The following is a 23,291-nucleotide window of genomic DNA, read 5'->3' as shown; positions in this document are numbered from 1 at the left end:
ATAAATCTCACTTTTTACACTTCTTTTCTTCTTTCCTCTTCTCTCTCAGCACGGGATTATGAGATCCAGAGGGACAGGATAGAGTTGGGCCGCTGTATAGGAGAGGGTCAGTTTGGAGATGTACACCAAGGAGTCTATAACAGCCCGGTATGTGGAAATACACACACACACACACACACACACACACACACACACACACACACACACACACACACACACACACACACACACACACACACACAGGCACACAGACACACTTTTTGTGTACCCACCAATAAATGATCAGACATACGTAGGACAAATAGAAGGTGCAAAAAATGCATAGAGTAAGTTTTAATGCGATTGGATACAAGATGATTGATGAATCAAGACTGATTATAGCCAGCCTTATACTGTATTAAGTACAATCTGCTAACATGTGATCTGCAGGACAAACCACCTCTACCTGTCGCCATTAAGACCTGTAAGAACTGTACATCAGACAGCGTCAGAGAAAAGTTCCTACAAGAAGCATGTAAGACCAACCGTTTTTTTCCTTGACTTATTAGCAAACCATAACTCACTTCATACTGAGTGTGTTAATGTGTGTGTGTGTGTGTGTGTGTGTGTGTGTGTGTGTGTGTGTGTGTGTGTGTGTGTGTGTGTGTGTGTGTGTGTGTGTTTGTGTGTGTGTGTGGTGTGTGTGTGTGTTTTGCACTTCCCTTGCAGTGACAATGCGTCAGTTTGACCATCCTCACATCGTCAAGCTGATCGGAGTGATCACAGAAAACCCTGTGTGGATCATCATGGAGCTGTGTACGCTTGGAGAGGTACATCTGAGGATAATGTTCTCCTATAAGGATGGAGTCGAGTAGAGTGTGTGTCACTTCTTGTCAGTATAGAAATTAAACTTGTAAGTCATGATGGTAGGTGCCTAGGAAAAGCCTGACCTGGAAATCCCTTATATTAAGAAAAGAAAAGTCCACTGTTTACTCTTGCATGTTAAATACTTCAAGGTAAGGTTTGCTGACAGACCATTTATCAGTGTGATGGTGACATGCATTGACATAGGATCTACCATGTTCTATTAAAAATAACACTATATAAAACTATTTCTCTATCTTTACACCGTCCCTGTTTTTTTGTCCGTCTTTTTTTCTGTATCTACAGTTACGTTCATTCCTTCAGGTGAGGAAGTACAATTTGGATTTAGCCACTCTCATTCTGTTCGCCTACCAGCTCAGCACAGCGCTTGCATATCTGGAGAGTAAACGCTTTGTGCACAGGTACACACACACACACACACACACACACACACACACACACACACACACATACAGTACAGTACAGGCCAAAGGTTTGGATACACCTTCTCATTCAATGCATTTATTTATTTATTTTCATGACTATTTACATTGTAGATTCTCACTGAAGGCATCAAAACTATGAATGAACACATATGGAATTATGTACTTAACAAAAAAGTGTGAAATAACTGAAAACATGTCTTATATTTTAGATTCTTCAAAGTAGCCACCCTTTGCTTTTTTGATAGCGCTGCAAACCCTTGGTGTTCTCTCAATGAGCTTCATGAGGTAGTCACCTGAAATGGTTTTCACTTCACAGGTGTGCTTTGTCAGGGTTAATTAGTGGAATTGTTTTCCCTTTTTAATAAAAAAGCAAAGGGTGGCTACTTTGAAGAATCTAAAATATAAGACATGTTTTCAGTTATTTCACACTTTTTTGTTAAGTACATAATTCCATATGTGTTCATTCATAGTTTTGATGCCTTCAGTGAGAATCTACAATGTAAATAGTCATGAAAATAAAAAGGAAATGCATTGAATGAGAAGGTGTGTCCAAACTTTTGGCCTGTACTGTACATGCACACAAGATAGATTAACTAAGGAATAACTGTGGGCATATGATTACATATACTGGGTTCACATTGTTATTATCATGAGTTTTGATTTCTGATGTAATCTTAAAATATATGTTGTTGTTACGGACACCACGTTTTTTAGTTTGAGGGCACTATATGCTGCATACATTTTACTTGCTAAAAACATTTGACAGAAAGGACATATAGTGCAGTTTGTAGCAAATATGGAGTGGTTTTCAGGCAAAGTTGTGGTGTTTCACACTACATTCTCATACTCTTTGATAGATATGTTGCATCCATGATTCAGGCCTAATGCCAGCTAATGTTGACTTACAGGGACATAGCAGCACGCAATGTGTTGGTCTCTTCAGTCGACTGTGTGATGCTCGGAGACTTTGGTCTATCACGATACATGGAGGACAGCTCTTATTACAAAGGTAATGATACTCAAACACACACACACACACACACACACACACACACACACACACACACACACACACACAGCTCTGTATTATGTTATGACACAGAACAGTGTTCACTGATGTTTTCAATGTATCCAAGACAGTTTTCAATGTTGTTAATTCCTCAAATTTTCGGAGCAGTGCTGACCTGAGACCAGTTTTGTTTTCCTATAACACTTTTTGTAGTTGCCAGTGCTTTAGCACCACCAACAGGTTACATCAGGATACTGCAGTTTATCTGGACTTATTGCACATGTTGGCATGTTATGAAAACAGAGTCTTCTTCTAGTCTCTATTGGCCTCTTGAGTTATTGCAAAATTTACCAGCAACCCGATGATGAATTTCAAATGTAATGTAGTCATAAAATCTTAACATATCGGTGTTTGTCTTTGTCTCAGCTTCTAAAGGTAAACTTCCTATCAAATGGATGGCTCCTGAATCTATCAACTTCAGAAGATTCACCTCTGCCAGTGATGTCTGGATGTTTGGTGAGTTATGATAATTTATGTCTGTATGAGTGTGTTGTGTTAGTTGGAAAATATAATTACTAGGGCTGTCAATCGATTAAAGTTTTTTATCGTGATTAATCACGTGTCCTGGTTAACTTGCGATTAATCACACATTTTTTTATCTGTTCTAAATGTACTATAAGAGGGATATTTTTGGTATTTGAGACTCGACTACTCCTTAGGTAACTCAATTCACATCGACAGTACGTTAAAATAACTTTAGTCTTGTATAGAGACCCAACTGGAAGGGCTTTTCAAACTCAACTTGCCATTCAAAAGACCCTTTTCTTTATCCATTTCTGCTCAAGGAGCTTTGTGTCTGCTAGCCATCCACTTCTGTTGTATTAAGACCCGCTCCTGTTCCTCTGTCTCGTCCACACACACACACACACACACACACACCACTGGAGCAAAATCACAGAACTTGCGTGCGTTAAGATTTTTGACAGCCCTTATAATTACAGTACCATCATTCTATATCATCTAAGGAAACAGCCCTAAAGAACCATGTTTGTTCCTCTCTGTAGGTGTGTGTATGTGGGAGATCTTGATGTATGGCATCAAGCCGTTCCAGGGCGTGAAGAACAATGACGTGATTGGCAGGATAGAGAATGGCGAGCGATTGGCTATGCCTCCTCAGTGCCCGCCCACCCTCTACAGTTTGATGACCAAATGTTGGTCGTATGACCCAAGCAAGCGACCACGATTCACTGAACTTAAAACACAACTCAGGTAGTAAAATGTTTTTGTCAGTTTGTGCTTACAAGTGCTTGTGTGTTGAATATTAATTACACTTAAGGCCATTATACTAATACTATAGTAATGCTTTGCAGTGTTTGTAATGCCACTTGCATGTTACATAGTCAGGTTTTTTATTCTTTAAAGTTGCCATGTGTAAAAAAGATTTAATGAATGCCCCTTTTTTTAGCATGTGATTTTGCATTTATCAACAAATATTATATTAAATTTGTCCATATTGTCCAGCCCGAATGTCCTTTGTCCTCTGTTAGAGCTAGTTTTTTTTTTTTTTTTTTTTTTTTCTTTGGATTTAATTTTCTCCAATCATAAAGATGTTGATTTATTTTCTTGTACTGAGAAACAGAATCGTTTTTTGTCCTATCGTTCCACCTATTTACATAAAGAAGAAGAGCACTTATTAAGATGAGTCCTTTGTGTATAACTTTTGAAGCACCATACTGGAGGAAGAGAAGCTTCAACAAGAGGAGAGACTTCGAATGGAGATGAGGAGACAAGTCACCGTGTCCTGGGACTCTGGAGGGTCTGATGAAGCACCGCCTAAAGTACAACTAAATGAGTTTCTCTCTGATTATATTTAGTTTTTCAGTACATGTGTTTGGCATGGCTGATAAACACAAACTGTTACCTTTCTGTCTGCAGCCCAGTAGACCAGGTTACCCCAGTCCTCGTTCCAGTGAAGGCTTCTTCTCCGGCCCCCAACTCAACCACTTCCCGGTACAGCAAACACACACACACACACACACACACACACACACACACCTCCCGTAGTGAGGATACTTTGCTCCTCTGTTCCTTCTCATCCACTGTGGCTGCAGCAGTGTTTTCCTTTAAATTCAAGAGGTTTTAGGTGGCAACATCAGCAGTGTGCGGAGGAAGAATTCAGGACTCTTTAAAGTCTTACAGGAATCTTTTAAGAGCAAACATCTACTGTAACCTATTCAGAAAAGGTCATCAAGGAAAACCCCACTGATACTTATTTAAGAAAAATATAATGTACAGTATTAGAAATAGATAACAAAGCATTTTTTTCAAGAAAAATTAATGTGTTTGTGGTAGTGACTGCACAGTTAACTCATAAAAATATATGATCAAGGTGAAATGCGGATGAGGTCTGGACAAATATGAATAGAACCTTTTTAAGAAGTTAATAGATTAACTAAACAAGATTATTATTAAATATAATAAATGTTTTTATTATTTTCAGACCCTGCCATCTCCACTATTTGATGCAAAGATAATTGAAAGTGGTCAGTGTAGAAATTCAGCACACAATACAACTTAACATTGACTAAGTTAAGGTCTGGACAAAGGGCAAGGAGTATTAAATCAAAACTTTGTAGGAATGCTGTCCAAAGGTCCATCAATCACTAATCTTTAAAACGTACCAATACATTTTCATCCTACAACATTGGAAACCTATTTTGTCAGGTTCTATGAATCAACTTGTCTCTGAAATGACCGGGTTGAGCACTGTCATCACAATGAAGGCCAGCCCAGTAAAGTCCGTATCGAGTCGGAGTTAACTCAGAACACAGACTGCGTTGGAAGGCAGCAAGCGTGCGCTGCATGTGTCAGAAAGAGAAATGTGAGGGCAGAGAAACTGAGAGAGACTTTCAGTGCAGTTAATCCTCTCCTCATAAACCGAGCAGACAGCAGGCATTTCCTGTAGTGCGAAAGCACCACACACACACACACACACACACACACACACACACACACACACACACACACACACACACACACACACACAATAAGCAGCTCTCTCTCTCTCTTGTCCTTATAAGGAGTGTATAATTTGAACTGCTATTTAAGTCAAACTTGATCATATCACACATAAGAATAACATCTGTATATATTGGTAGCATGTGTTACACACCAGACTGAGAGCAGCTGAAGTTCCGTACAAGAACTCCCATAATTCTTTGAGGCCTTTTGCCAAATCAGGGCTTGTTATTGTAAACAGTGCTTTCGAAGCGTTAGTGGGATTAGTATTATTATTTCATAATTATCTATTGGTTAGTTACTCTGCTGTGATTCAAAGAACCTTTCTATGAGTCTTTTTGAAATGTGGGTTCACCCTCAACTCTGCTGTTTGTCATTAGTCTGTCACAAAAGTATGACGAAGTGTTTTAATCCAGACAGGGAAGGATAAGGGCAGTTTGAGATAACCGTCAATTAACAGTGTTGTTACCTTCATGTGTCTTCCTTTACTTATGCATTTCAAATATGTTCTCATTTCTTTTGCTTTATTGCTTTTAGTTGAGTTGTTCCTGTTCAGTTTTCTCCAAAGTCAACCTTTGTTTTTCACACCCCAACAACATTGTTGGAGCTCAAAAATTACACTAATAAACTGAAACTAACTAGGTTATGGTTAGATTTAATACCATGTAAAGGTAAACAGTAGATTGACCAGTTGATGTATTTTGTTATTGTTCATATAATCATAATAATTCTTCAGAATTTGGTCTCGTTCCATCAAAACAACTACATAAACTTACCATTATTAACCATGTTTTATATTCTCTGTCTCTGTCTGTCCCTCTTTCTTTTTGTCCACCTCTAGCCATCAGCCCATGGTGGTGTAGGAGGAGTAGGAGGCAGCTACCCTCCTTCTGATTCCTGGAATCAACACAGACCTGAACACATTGCACTGTGGAGTCCTAACATGGAGGTATGCACACTCAGTCATAAAGGACATTTGACAGGGAAAACCCACTGAAATGTCTATTATATTTTCGCATGAGGTGGTGAGAGCAGACGTTTCCATATTTTGTATGACATCTCAGCCACTCGATCATGGGTGAACCAAATGTGTCACAATGTGCTGATATTTTCTTAAGCTCTCACATTATTCAATTCAATTTCAATTAAATTTTTTTTATAGAATCAAATAATACCAAGAGTTATCTCAAGACACTTTACAGAGTAGGTCTAGACCACACTCTATAATTTACAAAGACCCAACAATTTCCCATGAGCAAGCATTTGATGCAACAGTGGTGAGGAAAACTTCCTTTTAGGCAGAAACCTCGGACAGACCCAGGCCCTTTATGGGCGGCATCTGTGACTGCTGGTTTACATTACTGCATCCAGCTTTGCTAGAAAACACATAAAATCGTAAGACCTGAATACAGTCTAACAATGACATCTAAGTTTTTTTTCAAGCGGACCGCAGCGCCCTGTGTAGGGGAATAAAGTAACTGCAGTCAGGAAAATGTTTAAAACGACAACTTGATCCCTGCAATCATTTTTTATTATGTATTAAAGATCATCACACAGTTCAATCAACCACTTGTCAGTATATAGAGATGATTGAGGTGATCATGTTGCTGTCCTGAACCTGGCCTTTTTTTATTCAGTATGACTGACTAAAAAAAAAAAAAAAAAGGAGGAAGGAGCAGCAGTTCACATTGACGCAACCATGTTTTCTACAGGACGGTGGATGTGTAGGCCAGGCTATGATGGAGGAGAGACTGATGATGCAGCAACAACAGATGGAGGACGACCAGCGGTGGCTGGAGCAGGAGGAGAGCTTTATGGTCATGGTAATGGTATTTATATATAAGCTACGGCTTTCAGTTTTTTGTCTGTGGACTATTGCCATATTATGATAAAAACATCACCACAAGTAACAAATGGACCCTTAAAGGAAAGTTCCAGTATTTTTCATCCATGTCATTCTGTCATATAATAATCAGTTTTCCATAAATAAATCTTGTTAAGTCCAACTGAAGGTAAATGCAGAAAGTAGCGTTCTCGATTAGCTATTGTAGCTACTATCAACCTGCACATGCTGGTTTGTTGATATGTGTGAGGCTGTGAGACGCTTTTTCCACCTAGTAAAACTTCTTTATGCGTATTGTCGTTGCCAGATGAGCTGCAGAATATCTTTTTCAGATCTTTGAACTGGCTCAGTTGTGCTTGATTTATCTCATCAGACACTGAAATATCCCCAAAAGGAGCCAAATCGCTACTTTTGCAAAACAAGTCAGTTTTTCTTCACTCTTCACGTCAGATAGTTTCTCCTCCTGCCTTGATGAGCGGTTTAAATTTTTGAGCCAGATGTAGGAGAGCTGAAAGAGAGAGGAAAAACACAGAGATGAGTGATGAGGAATGGGCATAGATGTCCCCTCTCTTTATTTATTGCTTCACAGAACAGGACATTTCCAGGACAGACCGGGCAGACTGAACTGCTGATATCTTATTTGTTATTTTGTAGTCTCGCATTGCCAGACCTTCCTCCACAGTGCTGTGGAGGAAGGTCTGGCTAGTCCACACAGCATTCCGGGATGGGAGAAAAACATGCTCTGGTTTACTGGCCTTTCTTTTAACCAATCACAATCGTCTTGGGCAGCGCTAAGCGCCGGACGGAGCAACGGTGCTTCTGCAAAATAGCCTCTGGAAGGAACTTGTTTTGGTGGAACATGTGTACATAAATGTGTTATAAAGTTGTTTTAGTCGTGCAACAGAAAACTCAGATTGGACAGATAGATGTCTGGATTTACCCTGCAGAGATCTGAGGAGCAGTTAACCATAGTCCTCATAAATCCACCAGAGTTTAGAATGCCAACACAAAGAAAGCAGAAGGTGAGGGACATCCGGCCGAAAATGAGGGACATCCGGGGGAACCTCTGGCGGCACAGCAACAATCCCGTAAATGAAACATCGTCAATAGCCTATACAGACTAGTTATTTTGTAACCCCTGGGCGTAGTTTTTCCCCCTGGCCTGTATGACCAGTTCCTCTCTGCACCCATCTTCACAAACTTTGGTAAGACTGCTTTAATGTCCGTGACACCTAATAGCACTCATTGCTAAATGGCTCACTCACCCTGTCCCAACAGTTTTATGGCCCTGACCTTAGACCCTCATGGAAATTGACAAGTGAAAGGAAGCTCCCTTCACAGGAATGAATACAATATCCCCCCTATTTGATGACTTCTTCCATCAGTAGACAAGACCTGTTACCAAACACATTCCTGACACTTGATACATCTCAGGGGGACTAATGTGCAACCGCTGCCTGGGGACTTTTTCCATTCCCCCTGATGCACCACCATTGACCACGAGTCAGTTCATACAAACAAGAAAGTCATTGTGGTGAAGTCTAAGTCTTGTGGTGAATTCTAAGTCTGTTCATCTTGATCTTATAACCGCACCAACTAATTGAGAGAGAGTATTATTTCCTTAGTGGTTTATGAAATCTCAGAATGGAAATCTGTGCAGCTGTGGCCTACTGCATCTCTTGTTTGAAGGAATTTGTGTTGACTAAGCTCTCTATCATTGCATTGGGAACTGACAACCCTATATATTAATAATGCATCTGTAAAACCTTCAGAGGAATAATGGCATCTAAACTACTTAATGTTGTAATATGTTGTATTTATCAAGTTACTTTGAATGTGAGCTTCAAGATCAGGTCTAAAACGATATTGAATCTTGGTGAGAAAAAGGAGAATATAAAAGTTTATACTGTTTGTGCTGTGAATGGTTTCCAAGTTATTCCTTAAAAGAGATAAAGCAGAAAAAAGTAAATATGTAAACAATCCCAAAACTTCTACCACTATAGAATACTGTCTACTGTGCCGAAGTTATGTTCTATTGGTAAAATATGCTAGTACATTTTGTAATTAATTTGTAAAGAGGAGGATCAACAGAGGGGAAAGAGAAGGAAAGTAAGGCCTGAAAAGAAAGAGATGAAAGTTTGTGAGGAGGAACAAGAGTGGAGGACAGAAGGAGGGAGAAAGGAAGTGGGATTGGCAAGAGCCGTGGAGAGGGTGGAATGAACAAGGAGTCACCCATCAGAGAGGGAGAAAGAGAGAAACGGAGAGAGTGGAAACTGAGGGAGATGCAGAGAGATGGAAAAAGTGGGAGGGAGAAACCGACTGAGGGAGAGAAACCGAGAGGAGAGTGAGGCGGTTGGATCTTTTCTCTGTGGCTCAGTGGAGCTTTTCCTCTGGAAAAAAACTTCTTTCTCTGTCTGTCTTTTCCTCTCTCTTCATTCTTCTCTGACTCAATATTTCTGTCTTTCTCAGTTCATTTCTCTGTCTCCTCTTCCACATTCTTAGTTTCCTCTCTCTCCCAGTTTCTGTGGTCTCTCTGTCCTTCCCTTCATGATTTACTTCATAAGTCTTTCTCTCTCTATGTCGTAAGTTTTTCTTTGCTTGCATCCATCTTTCTCTCATACTTTCTGTCCCTATCTCCCCCTCCTTTCGATGGCCTCCACTCTCTGCTTTCCTCCTCCCGTCTTCTTCAGCCTCTGTTCTCCCAGGATGCATCTCTTCAAGGCGTGCTTCACCAATACGGTACTGAAACAGAAAGAGAGAGGGACTTGGAGTCATGCTTGGGTTTTGGTGGTGCAAATGTGGACAGAGTTTTGTAATGTTATTGTTTTCTGTGGACTAATTGGCATGAACAGGCTGTCAGTAAGTTGTGGACAGGATTGTGTTTATCTGCTGCTCTTATTCCTTACTCACTTGATGATGATGATGATGATGATGATGATGATGATGACGTTCACTTTTTGAGGCAGTGTAGGTGGAACAATGACAAAGTATTGCACGTCGTAGTCATTGGTTGAAGTTAAATTCTACAAAATAATTTTGCTGGTTAAGTGCATTTTTCTGTTGACATGTGGTGTTTGGTTGGGAAAAGAGAACTACAGCTGTTCTGCATAGAATTTTATTTCGGTAACCTGCAGGTGACTGTCAAACGGTTTACTGATTGTGTTTGGATTTTCATATTTTTATCGCTAAACTAGCTGGTACAACCTTTACAGTTATGGAAATTGCTCCAAAACTCATGCATAGTTATGTTTTTTTTTTTTGCTTTCTGTATCTTCCCTGAAGAAGACAGAGTCCAGAAACAGCAGAGGAAGCATCGACAGAGAGGACGCCACACTTCAAGCACCGGTCAGTCTCTGTGCGTGCGTGCGTGCGTGCGTGCGAGTGTGTGTGTGTGTGTGTGTGTGTGCTTACATTGAAAATCAGTATTTAACCCCCTCCACACAGTGATTAAGAAAACAATACTTAATTAAAAGAGATAAGCAATGGATAGAAAAAGAGGAGAAAAGTAGACGATTATAGCAAAGAGGAGGGAGAAAAAGAATGGAATGGTGCAACAGACAGAGAGACAGAAAATATAGAGGCTGGGAGAAGGAGGAAAAGTATTTCTGTCTGTGTGCCAGCAAGGGCACTGCCTACACAACAACCACATGACCACAGAGGGTTCATGGGAACTTTAAAGCCAGAAGCACTGCACAGTCCCATTTTACTGTAAATGTAGATTATAGTATCTTAAAGCTATTCTCAGAATTGACCTTATCAACTGCAACTGTAGCTGAGTAGTGATGTTGCTGGTGGGAATATCTCAATATGCAAAAACAACTGTGAATGTATATTTTCTTATATTTAGCTTGTGAAATCACATTCACTTTTTGGCAAAGTGTATCCTCTTATTTAGAGAGTTTCTCTCTTTCTGTTAATGATTATTTATTGATTAAAGACGACACAAAGTGTAACCTGTGTGTGTTTGTCTCTGCACAGGGTGGAAGCCAACATATCTACCAGCCTGTAGGGAAACCAGGTGAGAGAACGAGCACACAGACATACTTAAGTAAAAGAAGTGATTACACACCGTAAAACAGTACTGTTGAGATTAAGTGTGCTGCATTCAAGTGAAAGTGCACAAGTATTGTCCGCAAAATGTACCAAAGGTAAAACTACCCATTGTACATGATTGCCCTTTTCAGAGAGAACTGACTGTAGCTACTCTATTATATTGTTGGAGTATTATTATTAATGGATTAATTATGCTCTACCTCAGCCTGCTGCAACAATAACATGATGCTGACATGTTAACTGGTTTATACACTGTGGGATAACTGGATATGTTAAAGTAGCATTAAATAGAAAAACTTACAGTACAAGTGCCTTAAAATTATACTTAAGTACAGTACTTGAGTCCCATACTTTCCACCACTGCACACCAGCATAAAGTTCCTGTTAGCATGCATCATACTGCATACACATCATACTATCATACTCCTTTTTTCCAGAACATGTGGCTCCTCCTAAGAAACCGCCCCGCCCCGGAGCTCCTGGTCACCTAGGCAACCTGGCCAGTCTCTGCCCAGTGGACAGCTACAACGAGGGGGTTAAGGTATATATGCACACAAACTCAAAAACACATCAGAGCTATGAACACCGAATCTCCTTAAAACAGAATGTATTCCCCAGTTTAAAAATTGATCAGATATAGCTGATTGAGATAATGTTTTTGAGCAAAATGAATGTCCTTCACTGTGCTCTTATTTAGCCCCTTTCCCATTCTAGCATATCGCCTTTGAGTTGAATTCAACACTGTTTGGCATTTTGCCGATGGGTTGCATGCTGTGCCATGCCATGCCTGTGGTTGGCTTTGGCCTAATGTGCTGTCCCTCTTCTCTCCCCTTTTATTCTTTCTCCCCCCCCCCCTCTCTCATTAACATCCATGCATTTGTTTCCCGTTAACACCCTGCCATCTTCTTATTCCTTATCCTGCTTTTCTGACCTGTTACTCTGCAACCATATATTCACCAATCAATCTGTCACACCCTTTCCCCTCTCATCACGACTTGCTGCACACCCACATCCCCTTTAATCTCCTCCCTGTCAAACACCCATCCACCCAACCACACCTCCCTCCCATCTCCCCATAGCCGTGGAGGGTAAGCTGATCTTTGTATTTGTCTGTCATCACCGTAGAGTTAGGTAGCAAATAGTTCCTATTAAAATCGTGCAGAGAAGCTTCATGAAGCTTTCTGAATTGTAGTTATTTTTCTTTACCAGAGGCTGAACATATATCACTGTTGGCATGACCAGCTAAACAGTTGAGCTTGGAAGTTCACTCTTGACCTGGGAACAGTATTTGTGACTGAATAATCTCATCCGGGGCTTGCTAATGCATCTCGTGGTCATTAGCAAAGATGGTGAAGACTGTGAGATGTGGATGAAAGCTCCAAAAGGCTAGTACGACGATCTTGGAGCTGAGATTATTTTGTTAGCTTGTTCCACCATTCTTTAAAGCAATGGATACTACAAATCATGTGTTAATAAGCTGGCTTTATGCTTGTAGTAGCCATAGTAGTAGCCATAGAGTGAAAATATCTCTGGTAATGAAAAATAAAACCAAAATCTAAAAGTTGTCAGTGTTTTTTCTTAGATCAATAGAAGCATTGTAAACTAATCACTGTATGTCTTCCATTGCATCTTCTTTAGATGATAATATAGTTAAAGGTCCCATGGCATGACAATTTCACTTTATGAGGTTTTTTAACATTAATATGAGTTCCCCCAGCCTGCCTATGGTCCCCCAGTGGCTAGAAATGGCGATAGGTGTAAACCGAGCCCTGGGTATCCTGCTCTGCCTTTGAGAAAATGAAAGCTCAGATGGGCCGATCTGGAATCTTCTCCTTATGAGGTCATAAGGAGCAAGGTTACCTCCCCTTTCTCTGCTTTGCCCGCCCAGAGAATTTGGCCCACCCATGAGAAAGAGAGAGATATCATGGCTTTCAAACAAGCAAAGTGGCAGTTGGTCAAGGCCACACCTCCACCTTGCCCCCCCTCTCTCCTCTTCAATAGCATTTAAAGCTACAGACACAGAAATGGCAAGTTCTAAGGAAAGCTCATTGTGGGACTGGCTCTAGTGGCTGTAATTCTGCACCAAGGCTGAATTTCGGGAAAGAGACTTCAGATACAGTATTAGGAGACCACCGAGGCCTATATAAAAGCCTCAGTGGTCATGTCATGGGACCTTTAAATGAATCTTGTTAAATTACTGTAGTTTTCAATCATATAATCTTTACAGGAGAAGCTGTGGAATATGTTTGTCATTATTTTTAATGATACACAAACTTTTTCTCGTTCACAAGCCAAAATTAAATGCACAAAAACTGAATTGTGGCTCATTTGTCATTTAAACTAAGATCTCCATTGAGGCATTTCCTCAAGAGCTCTTTCTCATTAAAGGGGTACCCTATAAATCACTTCAGCCGTGCTTTAATGGCTGCAGCTTAAACAAAATCAAATCCGCTGAATAGTTGTGTAAACATGAATTAAACCTGCATTAAGGGGGAAACCTAGACAAACTCTAATATGTTAGCAGGTATACAGAGCTTATTGGTTCAGCACGACTAGCAACCCTTTCACATTACACTAAATCGTTTAATTTAACATTAGTATAAAAACTCTTGAGTCTTTCACTAGAAAACTGACCCTGTCTGTCCTGCCATCACACTGTACTAACAACCGTACACACTCCTCTGTCCTAGTAGAACAGTCATGGTGTCTAGTATGTAGATAGAAATGCATGAAGACAGAAATCTGAGGCTTGTGTGAGTGTGAATCTAGTCAAATACTGCCCCCCAGTGTTGTGTCTGTATGTTGATTCCGGTAGCAGAAAGAGCTTTTCTTTAAGAATTCAAATTTAACTTGTAATACAATTTCTAAAAAAAATTCTAAAAGGAATTAATAAAAAATAATAAAAAGGTGTAAAATGTCTGCTTTTAGTGGTTCATTGTAACGGTCGTACTTTCCTCATTGGTCCAGTTGCAGCCTCAGGAAATCAGTCCACCCCCCACCGCCAACTTGGATCGCTCTAACGACAAAGTGTACGAGAACGTGACAGGATTGGTTAAAGCTGTGATTGAGATGTCCAACAGGATTCAGCCTGCAGCCCCAGAGGAGTACGTCCCAATGGTCAAGGTAGGATTAAAATTCACTCTCTAGAAAGGGTCATAGAAGGTACAACTTTGACAGTGTGGTACATTAAAACACCTGCAGTGATTTTAACTTTCAGTTTAGCTTTAAGAAAATGTTCTGATGCTACCGTTGTCCCTGTCCCTTATTTTAAAGTGTTTAGATGCAAATTAAGGATCCATCATCAGCAGGTTTAAAAGTGCATATTACCGTAACTGAAGATTGATGCAAAAAAAAAAAATTGTGTTATTGTAGGAGGTGGGTCTGGCGCTGAGGACTCTGCTAGCGACAGTGGACGAGACACTTCCTGCGCTGCCAGCCAGCACACACAGAGAGGTACACACACACACACACACACACACACACACACACACACACACACACACACACACACACACACACACACACACAAAGATACAATTTTGTAATGAAGGTTGAAAAAACAACCTGAACATTGTAAATAAAGGTGCATCAGAGTAAAATAAATAATTATTTTATTAAAAATAGTTTTATACATGCAAACATATATACAACACACACATAATTATGTTAAAACTCAAATCAATTATTATATTTAGATATATGCATTTTCTTTACTCATGCTGTCATATGATACGCAAAGTTTTCTGTTTATCTCATTTGAGACACTGCATGTTCAATGCAGTAAAACACGTCAACTCCATGTAACTTCCAGTTCCCAAACATTGTTATAAGTGCAAAACAATTGTATAGGGATCAAAAAGGAAGTTTTATTTATTTATTTAAAACCCCCAGTGGGACTCCTAACTTTAGGACACCCCCACAGGTGTTTCCACTTGTGGCTAATTAGACCTCTGCTCAGGTGGAAGCTGGCTGAGGCCCAGAAGCTTTATCGAACTGTAAATCCACACTGATCTCATTAAGTGGCGTATGTATGACACGCCAATTATCAAGACGCATAATCGCATTTTAGCGTGTATATCAACGCCGTGTGGCCTCCATCGACCTACATTATGTGTGAATTATCGCCGTAGCGAGTAGCATGAAACGTCGGAAGTCCGCCGAGGGAGGCAGGTTGGTTGTGGTGGCGGATGGGTAAAACACAGGACTCTCACCCAGGGGAGCCGGGATCGTGTCCTGAGTGTGGCGTCTTTTTTTTGTGGTGTGTATGTTTGCATTCGCTGTATACAGTGTAGACATACACGTGGATAGCTCAAAATGCGTACAGCTAACACGCCATTTAGCTTTAGGAAAGTGGCATGTACGTTTACGCAACGTCATGATGCCATTTTGGTAAATCGAGGAACCTCGCGCATGTGTGCGTGTGTTTCCCACATGCGCAGTAAGAGCAGCGGGGGCTCTGCTACAAACCACGCACGTTTCTCTGGGCCTGCTTCCCCCCGCCCAGGCCATAAAGTTACCTGGATGTGTGACGGCTAGACGAAAAAAAGGGGACATGCCGAATCTCTAGATGAGCCGCAGCCGCGCCGTGCCTGATTGAACCCCACTTATAGTTAGATAAAGTTGTGGGCGGGAACCAAGCAATCGGCCCATTCCAAACAGGCACTGCACTAGTTCTATTTAATTCTTTTGTGTGATGATCTTTGAGATTTGGTTTGTGTTATCACAGATTGAGATGGCTCAGAAGTTGTTGAATTCAGATCTGGCCGAGTTAATAGCGAAGATGAAACTGGCCCAACAGTATGTCATGACAAGGTAGGTACAATTACCACAGATATGTATTTCTTGATAATGATTTACTACTTATTTTACTGTAATGGTGACGCAGTAATTGTTTTTCTGTGTTCTGTACAGTTTACAAAAGGACTACAAGAAACAGATGCTAATGGCAGCTCACGCCCTCGCAGTGGACGCCAAGAACCTGCTGGATGTCATTGACCAATCACGACTCAAGATGATCCGCCCACATTAGTTTCTGTTGCTGTGGAGATGGAGAGTGCAGTAGCTCTTAGCCAATCACAAATAGAAGAGAACATTTTGGATGGATATCGGTGATGGACGGATTAATAAATGAACTGATGGACAGGGAGCATGACTGACTGAAACAATCCGCTTCCTCTTCTCCTCCTACAAACATTCATCGTTTAGTTTTTCTCTATGGCCTGGTCTAACGGTCATGTTTTAGTCAATATTGTGTTATTTTGTACTTTTGTTGCATTATTTGCTTTTGTATCCAGAGAAACGCTCCTCTCCCCATCACGTATCCTCAAAGATGAGTTTTTTTTTTTTTTTTTAAATCATCCATTACTACTTTTTAATCTTTGATGAAAGTGAATCAAACAAAGGTTTCAGAGGCTTGCTTGAAGGACTGCAGAGATATTTTGGTGAATGGACGCACCACGATTTGCCACATAAACACGACTAACACGCTCCACACATGCAGGATGTAACAACTGGAACTGAAGAGCCAGGATGAGGACGATAATGAAGATGATATGATAATGTTGTTGTTTGAACATGCTTTTATGTCATTATTAATTATTATTATTACTATTTTCCGGCTTGACTCTTACAGTATGTCTCTCTGTTCAGTTTTCCTCTTGAACAAATGGGCAAAATAATTGCTTTACAGCTGCTCATAAAAGTCATAATTTCATCTCTTTTTTTTCCACTTTCTTTTCTCTAGATCTCTATATCTCAGGCACCGAGAGATGGCGTAACAACGAAATATCAAATCTGTATTTTGAAGAACAAACTAAATGTCACAGGCCACTTTTTAAGTTACCTTGCATAGTAAATATACAAAGAAGCTATATATTTAACATGTTTCTGAGGCATGAATTGTTAGTGAATAACGGAGAGGGATGAACAGCCGGAAAAGTGAAGGGACAGAGGGGGGAGAGGTGGAAGGGGGATTTTGAGTTGCAATGGAGGTAATTATACTGTACAGTATGTCACCCTGTGCCAAATGTACTGCAATTGACAAAAAAAGGAACATTTCATTCAAATGGTATTGGTTTACTCAATCAACATTTTTAGCAGCAACTCAGCTGTTATTTTTGCAGAAGTTTCTACGAAAAGTTCTTTATTGCTTGTTTTGTATGTTGAAGCCATATTGTCATGTTGTGGGTTCCTTCTATCCTATTTGTCTTCTCACAAATGTTCACTCAGCAATATGCAGTGCTGCAAGCTTTCAGTTACGCCCTCATTGTCAAATTTCCAGTAGAATTCAACATTATTCTGTCTGTGTCTTTTTAGGGGGTGAATTGCAGTTGCAGTTTCTTGTTTTACTCCCCACAAAACCAGGGACAGATGCACAGCTTGCTGGCCAAAATGGGGCACAGGTCTTGTTCATGGGGTTCATCTTTTAAATTGTTCATGTCCAACATGATTTGCTCTTTATCTCCCCTCTATCAGTCCTGCTTTTCTTCTCGGTCTTTCTACCTCCCTCCACTGGAGTTATTTATACATTTTTATTCCCTCTCCTCTCCTCCTCTGTCACCCCCATATTTCTACTTGTCCTCCTTCAGCCTCGTCTTCCTCTGATTCTCTCTCCATTCCACTGTTCCCTCTCCCCTGAGGTGAGTAGTATTCTCAGGAAGGAGTCACATGTACAGTTGCTAAAGCAAGCAAATAAAAACACTGTTATCGTTAAGAAATACTGCTAGCTTCTGCCTGCTTCTTTAAGTGTGCCTGACCCTAAACTATGTATGTCTCAAGTTGGCTATAATGAACACATTTTTTTTTTTTTTGGGTATGTAAACTCTAATTATCTGCAGCTGTGGACAAACGTTGAAAGTGGAGAGGAGAAATGCTGTCACAAAACATCATATACGCTCTAAATGTACGCTAAAATCACACGGTTGGCCCTGCCTGGACTTCGGTAGGCTATTCTTTTCACAGTGCAGTTTTTAGTTTTGTTTCACATTCATTAACCTATATTTTGTCACTTTGTCGCCTTTTTTTAAGCTATCGTCGCTAATACGCACTTCTGAGCAAAAGGGGCGGCCATGTGCTAACAGGTGAGCTGTGAGTGGTTTTGCTGACGTTAAGGACCGAATTTATAAATATGAATTTACAGCTCTGTAAGTGTCACATTTGGCGCTTAAAAAGATAAGCATGAAATTTGGTCTTCATTGAATCTGAGGGGAAACCTAATTCATATATTTTGTATAGATTTTACACACATACTGTCAACAGACGCGGCGTGAAGGAGCCTGCAACTTTAGTTACTATGTTCCAGTCTAATGCCCTCCCGGCTGGTGTCACCCCGAGCTTCGACTTTCCAAAATAAAAGCTCGCGTCTGGTCCGCCATGTCTTCCTACTTTAGTTTAAAAACATCCAAACACCAAATAGTACGGCAATCATACTAATGAATACAATTATTTTTTCAGCAGATATCTAAGTTACAACACAATGGAGCTAGCAAATCACTTCCGTGTTTATTCAGTTTGGGAAATCCCCCCCCCCCCACGGCCTCTACAAAGCTATAGCTCAAATTGGCTGGCTGACTTAACAGGGAGGGACTAGAAATCCGGTCTTTTTATTTCAATAGCGAATTGCTCCACAATATGAATACAGATTGATTATCACTTATTTTGTTGGTAACCGTTGTATAATCACAATATTTCACTTGAAAGCCTACATGTCAGTGAAGCACCTTTCAGGCTTAGAAATTAAACTCGCTCATCTAATATGGCTTAAACAAACGTCAACATTTAACACCAAAGCAGTTTTAAGCGACTCACACTTGCTGTACATCAGAGGTCGCACACCTCTGGAGCAGCTAGGGTTCAAGTGTCTTGCTCAGGGACACATTGGTTGGTGTAGCGCAGTGGAAATCGAACCCAAATCTCCCACACCAGAGGCATGTGTCAGATCCACTGCACCATCACCAGTTACAGGAAACGGTTATCATCTAGTGCAGCTGCAACATTTCATTACATGTTGATAGTGACCGGTGATGTCTGTACTAGTGCATCATGGGGAGAAGAAAATGAGTCCGACAAGGCAACAGTTTCGTAATTTTGTGTTTAATTACAAAAAAAAAAAAAAAAACATGTTTAATCAAAGAGACCAAAGCCCATGTCATCATCGGACTCCTCAGACTCTTCCTTCTTCTCCTCTTTCTTCTCCTCCTCTTTAGCTGTAGGAGTAAACAGAAGGTATGGTTAATAAAGTCAAGCTGCAGGGTGCACAAATGTAGTCAAAGCTCTGGAGATTTGACAATTTAAAAACACATGGCCAAAAAAACGAGAGATTGGTTTTCACAAAAAGATCCCAGTACCCTGGTAGTTCAGCTGGGATCCTTTTTGGGGGAGGATTTCAAAATGACAAAGAGTTTCTCCTCTGAATTAAGAAAAGTTCAATGTTTGTTTCACTTTGAGCAAGACCTTAACCAGACTCATTTAAGAAAGGCCATGCTACACCAATTCATTTACCAAACTGTTGGCAGGACTACACCTCATAAGCAGGCCATTTGTACAGCATGGGACTAAAATCACATTCACATAGTTATTAAAATTATCCCATTTTAGTTTTTCTGTAACAAAGTTAAATATCAGAATAGGACTTGGCAATACAGAAAATCAATGATATTTTCGACCAAATACCTCAATACTGATACCGCAATGATATTGTAGTGCTGACCATTGGTGCTTTCACAGAATATTTACATAATGAGATTTTTGATAAATAATCATCAGTGATGTGGATGTAATGACAAAGTGTATAATGGCAAACAATAGAATAGCTACAACAGTCTGGTCAGTTCAGAAAATGACAACTTTACTGTAATGCAATCTAAGATTATATCTAGTCTCATATCACAATATCGATATAACATATATTGCCCAGCCCTATATCAGAAGCATTTTAATGTTAAGCCCATCTCAAGTATGTTTTCCAATTTAAACCATCGTTTGTCCACTTACCTGGGGCGTCACCAGCAGGGGCAGCTCCTCCAGCAACAGCGGCTGCTGGAGCTCCACCTCCGGCTCCGACGTTGCAGATCAGGCTGCCGATGTCAATGCTGGACAGAGCCTATGAAACAACATTCACAGGTCAGTCCCTTCAGTCACATGTCGGCACTTGCTCTGGTGAGTCATTTACAGACCTACAGAACTAAAGGCATTAGCACACCATTGTTCTTATGTATGCATGTTCTAAAATTCAAGTCTGTGCTGATAACTTACAATCAGCAAACCCTGATATGAATATGAAACACTAAGAAAACCTACCACAGTAAAATCAAGTTTTCTACAGACCCTTTGCAAACTTAATTCAGTACGTTCTAAAAGTAATTCTGCCATTTTCATTTTAATTGTCATAAGTAGTCAGCAACGGCAGTAAAACACATGAAATCCCAACATTGTGATTGCTCACTACAAAACAATCCGTAATTGTTTTTTGCAGCCGCTTTAACCTTGTACACAATTCCAGTAGTGACCAGCTGAGCCTACAGCTCAGGATTTGTTAGACATGAAGACCCAGATATAACTTATTGCCCATGAAAAAAAGTCAAAAGAAATCTGGTTGTCTGCAACTGCAAAAGGAAGCAATACAGTCAATGGCATCGTTTATCTAACTGTTGTAGACACTTCCAACAGGCACTTGAAGCAACAGGCACTACTGACTCTTTCACACCGCTGACCCGAGTTGGGCCAGGGTTGTCTGATCAGGGTTCAACCCTTCTTTGCTAAATTCAAACCAAGCCAGACAACGTGGCTATATACCCGGTCATGATAATTCAGCAATCACCTGGGTCACAACCCCAGAGCAATACATGAAATTTATCTTAAGTGCTAGAAATGGGCAGGGCTTTACACATCATATTCAGTGAACAGCTAACTTGTCACATACTCTTGTCCATCTAAATACCAGCAGAATTAATGTTTTTTAGCTACTTGAATCTGTCATTGTACAGTAGAGATAAAGCTTATTTTATTTGTTGTTTTTTTCCACAGTGATTACGGTCTAAAGCACAAATAACCATCAACACTTCTGTCAATGATTTTGTGCAGACTGATTTCTCCTCTGCATTTTTATTGCAGCAGCTGGACAAGAAAGTAGGTTACTCCAGCATTGATTGATTTCATTACAAGTAAAGTTGGGCTTTGCTGTTGGCTTCACGACATTTTTAAGTAAAGATTTGCCCAACTGTCATTTCCAACCATCACATAATTCGTCCTGCCCCGGCTGGTAGCGAGCCAGGTCATGCGCAATTCACATTGAAATCAACCCTAGTCCTAGCCTGATCCAACCCCTGTTCTCTCACCTTGGCAAACAGACTTGGCCAGAAGGGCTCCACAGTGACTCCAGCAGCCTTGATCAGAGCATTCAGCTTGTCCTCCTACAGACACAGAAAACAGAAATTGTTATAAAACCTACTTCATTCATCCTTAACCCTTGTGTTGACTTCGGGTCAAATTGACCAGTTTTCAATTTATTTTTGTTTTATATCTGAAAATATTGGATGTAGAAATAACCACTGAAAATGTGTAGAACAAAAATTTAACAATTTAAACATTGGAAAAAGCGTAAAAAAAACAAAACTACATGCACATTATCAGTACACAGACTAGTTAGGAGCAAGCCAAGTCTTCATTAGTGTATCACATCAATTTGCCCATTGTTTTACTACTCCACCCATGTTATTTTATGTTGCACTTATTGAAAGAGAGGGATGCTGAATTGATTGACAGAAAAGAGACTGACAGCCATTTTGAAAATCAAGTAATCACTTAAATCATATGTAATAATTTCATTTTTACGGCTTCTAAAATGTAGGGATGATAGGCTATCGAGTTTCATTGTATACACTGAATTGTCTTAGGCTTTGGATTCTGAGACCATAGAGATTTAACGTTAAAACTATATTTATGCTATGTAACGTTACTGATTTAATATAAGCAGCGGTTTATAAAGTTACGTCATATGATATTGTGCAGCATCATAAATAAATGTAAGGCACACTAAAACATGGTAATACACAGGTTTACTAACGTTACTGCACTTTTCACGGCCATAACGTTAGCCCTTCTGAAAATAAAAGCATGTTGTGCTGTAACAGTTGTGGACAGTCACTAGAACGTCCCACTGATTAACGTTAGACGTGCAGGACATGTGGCGAGTAACTACTACAGCCACATGTTGTGTAGAACTCATGAATGCTATAACAGAAACAAGAGCTGTCCAGACACAGAAACGTGGCCTAACGTTAGCAACAAGCATGCCGCCATTTTTGCCGGTACATTGGACTGTTTGGACACCTGAACACCTAAACTTCTATATTTAACGGACATTACTACCCAAATTTGTCAGAATACTTGCTTTCTCAGCTTTATTATTTAGGACTTTTACCTCTAGCACAATGCTCCCAAAGGGTGCAGTTAAGAGGCATTGGTGTAGCGGTCAGCGATAAGCCGGGGCACTTACGGTGACGGTGACTTCATCGTCGTGGAGGATCAGAGCGGAGTAAATGCAGGCGAGCTCAGATACGGAGGCCATTGTAGATGTTAGATTTTATATTTCTCGCGGTGGATGCCTAAATTTGACGGTGCTAGTCGCCGGATTGAGGGCCTTAGCTTCTGGTGAAGAACCGAGCACCTTAGGCACGTTAACTTCCTGTAGCGGAAAAGGGAAGGGAGAGGGCGGGAGCCTGCATCATATACTCTGCGTAAAGGCTGCGTTGCTCCGACGTCAGTACGCACACAAAGTGACGACAGACGTAGTTGCATATTAAAACGAAATAGGTTGCTTGGTAACCTGTAAAGCTCACACTATTTTCACTTTGAACATTAATTGATTTTAAATTGAATACAATTACACATAACAAAAGCCCCTCTACAACTGACATTTTTATTATTTTTAATTTTTTTTAAACAAATTACACATAATAGTTAACTGTTGCCATTTAATTTGCATTCTATTGCTCGTATCATCATTGCAGTATTAATGTTGTTATAAAAACAAAATACTAAATAATTATAGCTCCTTTACATCTTGGGTGTTTGTTTCAGT

The 23,291-nt window shown here is 40.2% G+C and overlaps 2 protein-coding genes across 18 annotated transcripts in view; one reads left to right on the top strand and one right to left on the bottom strand.

Moving 5' to 3' along the window:
• ptk2aa (protein tyrosine kinase 2aa) overlaps nt 1-17,930 on the top strand; it is a 71,475-nt gene extending 53,545 nt beyond the window's left edge. For 12 of the 17 annotated variants that reach the window (XM_039819331.1, XM_039819330.1, XM_039819325.1 and 9 more), the window contains 19 exons: nt 50-147; nt 430-514; nt 709-809; nt 1,150-1,265; nt 2,198-2,298; nt 2,725-2,814; nt 3,363-3,567; nt 4,025-4,136; nt 4,234-4,308; nt 6,158-6,265; nt 7,029-7,139; nt 10,442-10,504; nt 11,138-11,177; nt 11,650-11,753; nt 12,292-12,300; nt 14,180-14,335; nt 14,585-14,665; nt 15,939-16,024; nt 16,124-17,930. In XM_039819331.1, the coding sequence (XP_039675265.1) occupies nt 50-147; nt 430-514; nt 709-809; nt 1,150-1,265; nt 2,198-2,298; nt 2,725-2,814; nt 3,363-3,567; nt 4,025-4,136; nt 4,234-4,308; nt 6,158-6,265; nt 7,029-7,139; nt 10,442-10,504; nt 11,138-11,177; nt 11,650-11,753; nt 12,292-12,300; nt 14,180-14,335; nt 14,585-14,665; nt 15,939-16,024; nt 16,124-16,241 (1,859 nt within the window). In that variant the 3' untranslated portion in view covers nt 16,242-17,930. The remainder of the gene's footprint in view (nt 1-49; nt 148-429; nt 515-708; nt 810-1,149; nt 1,266-2,197; nt 2,299-2,724; nt 2,815-3,362; nt 3,568-4,024; nt 4,137-4,233; nt 4,309-6,157; nt 6,266-7,028; nt 7,140-10,441; nt 10,505-11,137; nt 11,178-11,649; nt 11,754-12,291; nt 12,301-14,179; nt 14,336-14,584; nt 14,666-15,938; nt 16,025-16,123) is intronic. The other 5 variants (XM_039819336.1, XM_039819338.1, XM_039819323.1 and 2 more) reach the window with 3 other exon arrangements.
• Nucleotides 17,931-19,283: 1,353 nt separating this feature from the next.
• Nucleotides 19,284-22,928, bottom strand: rplp1 (ribosomal protein, large, P1). Its single transcript, XM_039819319.1, has 4 exons — nt 22,707-22,928; nt 21,547-21,621; nt 20,204-20,312; nt 19,284-19,416 (listed from the first exon to the last, which is right to left on the bottom strand). The coding sequence occupies exons 1-4, from the start codon at nt 22,776-22,778 to the stop codon at nt 19,334-19,336; spliced, it is 339 nt and encodes a 112-aa protein (XP_039675253.1). The 5' UTR covers nt 22,779-22,928; the 3' UTR covers nt 19,284-19,333.
• Nucleotides 22,929-23,291: the final 363 nt, after the last annotated feature.

Source organism: Perca fluviatilis, chromosome 13, assembly GCF_010015445.1.
Source record: "Perca fluviatilis chromosome 13, GENO_Pfluv_1.0, whole genome shotgun sequence".
Lineage (NCBI taxonomy): Eukaryota > Metazoa > Chordata > Actinopteri > Perciformes > Percidae > Perca > Perca fluviatilis.
Note: the sequence above shows the minus strand (reverse complement) of the source record. Positions and strands in the feature narration are given on the sequence as shown.